This window comes from Poecilia latipinna, unplaced genomic scaffold, assembly GCF_001443285.1.
Source record: "Poecilia latipinna isolate Pla-1442-1.1 unplaced genomic scaffold, P_latipinna-1.0 Scaffold953, whole genome shotgun sequence".
NCBI classification, from domain to species: Eukaryota; Metazoa; Chordata; class Actinopteri; order Cyprinodontiformes; family Poeciliidae; genus Poecilia; species Poecilia latipinna.
Window position 1 is genome coordinate 291,236 of NW_015113569.1, and position 6,119 is coordinate 297,354.

At 38.9% G+C, this 6,119-nt stretch overlaps 1 protein-coding gene across 1 annotated transcript; it reads left to right on the plus strand.

The window, feature by feature from the left end:
• The first annotated feature begins 332 nt into the window (after window positions 1-332).
• On the plus strand, window positions 333-2,689 carry LOC106957976 (C-C chemokine receptor type 9-like). The gene is made up of 3 exons (XM_015049596.1): window positions 333-443; window positions 560-615; window positions 1,360-2,689. Exons 1-3 carry the CDS (start codon window positions 362-364, stop codon window positions 2,401-2,403), a joined length of 1,182 nt encoding a protein of 393 aa, XP_014905082.1. The 5' UTR covers window positions 333-361; the 3' UTR covers window positions 2,404-2,689.
• Window positions 2,690-6,119: the final 3,430 nt, after the last annotated feature.

Below are 6,119 nucleotides of genomic sequence, written 5' to 3' on the forward strand. Positions count from 1 at the left end.
ATCACAGCTTAGAGTTTTCAGTTTCACAAGTGAATATTTTGCGGTGATAAAACCCTCACCTTTGTAAACAACATGTGTCAAAACCAAACAAAGAAGACCCTATTAAGAAACCCTGCTGTACTCCCACTCTGTTGGCTACACTTCTGTAGGTTATGTCTAAGGTTTAGGTGCACAGTTGTTGTGTGAAAGTTTTCACAAACACACCTAATATATATTTGATATGTAAACGTTCTCAGCTTGAATAGTTATTTCAGCAATAACGGTTTTGTGTTGTTTTTCTCTGCTGGGCTGAGACAGACATGTGGGGATAAACGTTAACACGTGATTTTGTGGTTGAAGAGAAACCATATAAGCAAGTGAGATGATTAAGTTGACAGCTGTTGAACGCCGACAGGAACGCACTTTGTCTACAGGTTCCTCTTTCTCACTTTCCTACAAACTGGGTAAATATGTTTAAATTCTTTAAAACAGGTTTTTAAAATGTATTTCTATAATGTGAAACAGTTATTTTATTTACAGTGTTGGTTAACTAATTATCCTTTTTTCTTTTTCTTTTTAGGTCAAATGGAAGTAACAACTGATTTTCTGACAACAAACACATACACTGTGTCTACTGTAAGTACCACTTTATGATAAAACCCTTTGAACATTTTAGCTAGAAAACACTGACAGCTTTTCTCCAGTTGATGTACCGTGTATCTGAGGGAACTTCACAGTCTGTTGCATAACAAGGCGAGCCTTATTGTGCTATTTCATTGCGTTGCTCTTTAATTAATAAAACTAACCCAATTTGTCAAAAAAAAAAAAAATACATGTTCCTTTTCAATAATTACTCGTGTTTGACAGCAGACATCTGCTGTGCAGTTAAATGCCACAGGCAGTGTCATAGCCATCTCTACATCAAATTTTCCATTGTTTGTGAAAACCTAAGCCCCCCCACTGTTTTATCTCTGCCCTACATCTAAACGTTGAGCTGCTGGGGTATTGAGTTCTGCAGCGGGCGCCCCTTTCTTGAGCCCCTCAGGATCATTCACCCCCTCAGGCTTGGATAGCAGCAGGAAACGGTGCAGTTGTGTGGTTTCTCCTGCACAGACACAACACCTGCACCTGACAGCGAACTCTCGGTTAGAATGTACGTCACAGACAGCGTTTGATGTACCTTCACTATATTCCCACCAGATGTGGGTTATGTTGTGAAACCCTCTGCTGTTGGGTTACTTAAAGAGAACAGAAAAATATGCGACAGAAAGCTGCAACATCAGTAGGAAAGGCTTAGAGATTGTTGTGCAAAACATCTTTACTTACTGTCTTGCATAAAATACTTGTTTGAAACTTATTAAGAAATCTGTTTGTCAACAGACTCCTGATTCTGATTATGACGGGTGGCCGACTGATGACACAGGCATGTGTGACAGACGTTGGGTTAGGGACTTTCGCAGCCAGTACGAGCCACCTCTCTTCTGGATCATCTTCATCCTTGGGTCTGTGGGTAACCTGCTGGTGGTTTGGATTTACCTCACTGTGCGCAACCGCCTTAAAACAATGACCGACGTGTACCTGCTGAACCTGGCAGTGGCAGACCTACTCTTCCTGTGCACGCTGCCCTTCTGGGCAGTCGACGCCATCAAGGGCTGGGATTTCGGGAGCAGTTCTTGCAAAATAGTGTCTGCTCTCTACAAGATCAACTTCTTCAGCAGCATGCTCCTCCTCACCTGCATTAGCGTGGACCGCTACATCGCCATCGTGCAAGTAACCAAAGCTCAGAACTTCAAGAAGAAGAGATTGTTTTACAGCAAACTTGTTTGCATCTGTGTTTGGTGTGTCTCCATTATCATGGCCCTGCCTGAGTTTATCTTTGCTGAGGTGAAATTGGACCCAGAGGAACAATCCTTTTGCACTATGGTCTACTGGAACAATGCCTTCAACCGTACGAAGATCCTGGTGCTGTCCCTGCAGATATGCATGGGCTTCTGCCTTCCTCTGCTGGTCATGGTTTTCTGCTACTCTGTCATTATCCGCACACTCTTGCAGGCGAAAAGCTTTGAAAAGCACAAGGCCCTCCGTGTCATCTTTGCCGTTGTGTTCGTGTTTGTTCTCTCCCAGCTTCCTCACAACACCCTGCTGATTGTGGAAGCCACGCAGGCAGCCAATACCACGATTACAGACTGCGCCGTTGTGAGTCAAGTTGATGTAGCCGGTCAGATCGCCAAGAGTCTCGCCTTTACTCATGCCTGCCTCAACCCCTTCCTGTATGTCTTTATTGGAGTTCGGTTCAGGGAAGACCTCTTGAGGATGGCTAAAACTTGTGTTGTGGGTAAAGGAGGGCTTGTTAAAGTCCAGGCAGTCCCCAAACGTCCCTCTATCATGTCAGATACTGAAACTACCCCAGCCCTTTCCATATAGACCCCTGTTTTCCAAAATACTACACCTGAGACCTGAGCCTAGTAATCATATTTGAAATTATATTCCTGATGCATTAATTACCACAAGCAGATGAACAATAACATTTACAACTCTGAAAAACCACAAAGCTTTATTCATATTCTGACAATTACGGACATATTTGTTCACTGGAACACCTGTATAAACTGTATTTAAATGTAAATATTGTGCTTTTTTATCTTTCCATCATGTATTTGTTGTGTGCATCTGTATATGTTGAAAAAAACATTAAACATCCAAAGAAATCAAAAAACAACTTGTTTTTTCATTTCATTGTGCTTTAGCCCTGCAGAACAGAACGGTAAACGGAAGGACTCAGTAAATGAATGCAAAGTGATGAGATCAACAATACATTTTTGAGAATGTGTTTGTCTGCTTTCACTGGAGTAACGTATTCTGTGTGGTGGGTGAAACGGCTCCTATGTGGCTGCTTCAGTCCACAATGTTTTCGATCTGACTAGACATCCGCTTCGTGTAGTGCCAGTCTGGGCCATACTATTTGCTGACACTTTTCAATTGTTGAAGCGCGTTCAGTTATGACTTGGTAGTTTCACTGTTTGCCAGTTTACACACAGATGAAAGAAGTTTCTCATATTGACCTCTTAACGGCTGCACCTCAGACGGAAGACAGACAGACACACAAGTTCAAAACTTGCCATGTTTGGTACCAAGTTCACCCTGACGCACTGGATTTCAGTTTCGCCAGCTTCAAACTACAGAAATTGGTGCAGCCAATGCTTGTATGCAAAGGTCTAAGAAGGAAGTTCATCGCTAGACCTGGCAATTCACTTCTCGACCCATTATGTCTACGACGTTAACCCCACAATACCACGTGAAAGTACTCACCATGTGGAACCCTGAGTCAATACTTTGCAGAAGCACCTTTTGCTGCAGTTGCAGCTGCAACTTATTGCAGGAACATCTTTGTACATCTAGAGGGAGAATTTTTTTCCCCAATTTCTCTTTAAAAATAGCCAAAGGTCAGTCAGACTGGAGGGAGATGATGTTCAAAAAACTGTTTTTCAAACTGCACAGAGGAATTCTGATGGATTTCATCCAACAGTTGAGTTTTTCTTCCACAGAGTTCAGATTTGTGACATGAATGACCAATAGCTATCCTGTCAATAGATTCTTCCACTGCCAGAGTTACCATGGGTCTCTTTTCTCATCAGTGCTCTCCTTGGCTAGCCTTTTAGCTTAAGCGGACAGCTATGACATCGTAGTTGTGCTTTTGTGCCAAACTTTTTCCATCTACAGACGATGGACTGAACAGCACTCTTTAAGATGTTGAAAGCTTGAGATATTGCTTTATGTACTGCAGACCAAATACTTGGTCTGTAGTATTTTTTGTTGTCCAACTGCACAAGAATAAGCAATAGAAATAAGCATCAGAAAACATGTTTAGGATGCAAATGACAAGTTTTGCTTTTTGGTACCGGAGCTGCTCCCTCAGGCTATGCCGCCCTGGGCAGGGAGTCTTGTCCCCCATATAACTAACTCCAGACTGGTGGTTAGTTTTCTTTTCCTTTCTAATGTCTTAGTTATAGCTCCAATTCAAAGCTACAGTGTTTTCTCTGTGTCACCGCCACAAAACAAAACACACTACCGTACCTGGATGGTTTTGCTTTTTTTTTTTCTTCTCAGGAGTTTATAATCAGTCTGGTCTGACCTAAAATCTATTTTCTAATCACACATCAACAGACAACTAAAAAGGAGGCAGGTGGCAATGGAAAAGGAGACAAAAAGTACATGTTATTTCTAAAAAACAAAATCTGAGGTGTTATTGTGGTGCCTGAGGTCGGGCCTATACTGGCACTGCCTACCTGCTGAATTCAGGTGAGACCACAAACACATTTGCTACTTTCCTGAGTACAGCTTCTCCCTCTCACGACAGGAAACCATCAGCACGAGTCAATAACAACATGCTTCTGCTTTAAATGTTCTGGTGACTGAGAGCAAGTTATAAAAGATCAGCTACCAGCTTTTCGTGTGAAATATAATGCAGCTTGTTTAGCCTGTAAGTGTTGCCATGAAGCTGTCAAAACTACAGATTTCTTGCAAAATGGAGGCTATCACACAGCTGATCCCATGCATGCAAAACAGACCTTCATCTCATGGTTCTTTTAAAAAAAGGGGAAACAACAAAAAGTAGTGTCACGTCCGATTGCACAAATATACAAAGTTTTATTTCCCATGAATCTCTTAACTAGATTAAGCAACAATTTTATTAAGCAAGAACTCTGTCATGGGAATTAAAAATGACATATTAAATTTTAGCTGAAGTGCATAAAAGAAATAGGACAGCTCATTAGTTTTCACACAAGTAATACGCCAATTAACAGAGAGAGATAGCAATGTACCAAAGGTCATGCAAAGTTACACGTTTATCACCAAGAAGACAACCGAAACTGCTAATCATTTTCATCTCTCTAAATAGAATACAACACAGACAAACAGAAATAGATGGATTAATTACTGTAACATTCTGTGCAGTTAGTCAAGGGTTCTAATATGGAAATGTAAAATTCAGCAGTAACTTAAAAATAAATCAGATACCAAACAGTTCTTCTTTTCAGAGTCAAACAGTCCATTAGATTTTTTTAGAGGCGTCAAAACTTTTTATTAGTGTCCATAAAGATGGAGGTAAATTGAGCTACTTTAGAAAAAGTGAAGTAGAATTTTGTGATTAAGTAGAAAGGCCTTTTCAGCATTTCAATGAGATTTCTACCTTGGAAGGTGATTATTAAAACAAACAAACAAACAAACAAAAAAAACCACTAAACTAAATGGATGAATGGACATACAGTACTTAGATTTTATTTTAATTTGCTATTGCAACACTGAGTTACAAAAAGGAAAATTGCTACTTAAATTTAAGTTTCACATTTTGTTTTTAAAAGAACTTGCTTTTTGGGAAAGTAACTGGTAAACTCTTGTGTAATAGATATTACTGTATTTCCTTCCTAACAGAAAGAAGTGAAAAGAAAAGAGAAACACTGGTTTGAGAAAATGGCTGCAGTTCAATTCAGTAACTATCTAAGCTGCAGCAGTTCATATGTTTTAATTGGTTATAACTAAGTAAATAATCTGAAGAAATATTGATTTTGAAAAGGTAAAAATACCTGAGCAATCCCTTCTTTTAGCTGAGCTTAAAAGGAAGAGGTTTATTATTTTATTTTTTATTGTGATTCTTTTTAAGCTTTATTTTCAGTTCAGAACTTTTTTAGAGGAGTATTTTCATTTTATTTTTAAAAAGTACCAAATGATATCAGACAAATTTACTTAGGAAAAATTTTATTTTTGCTTTGCATTTATTTCTTTAGTTTCATCTACCAAGAGTGCTAAAGAAAACTGTTAAATTTCTCTGTTGTGATTCCCAAACTACTGAGCTTCTGTTCTCCTAAAATAACAGCAATTTCTGGAGTGCAGGCATGAAAAGAAAGAATAGACAAATATATAATTTTTATTTAATTGCATTTGTTAATTTTTGTAGGACTTTTCCCCTACACTTAAGAAATTATGTTTTCTGGTTTTCATTTTAGTTTCTGAAGAGGTCCTCACACCAATTTCAAACTTTGGATTTCTGACCATAAAAGAGTAACTTCTAATATGCAGGTACCTTTCTTAAAAACTGAGATTATTCATAATATATTTTGGAAAAGTAAAATTCGTTTAAT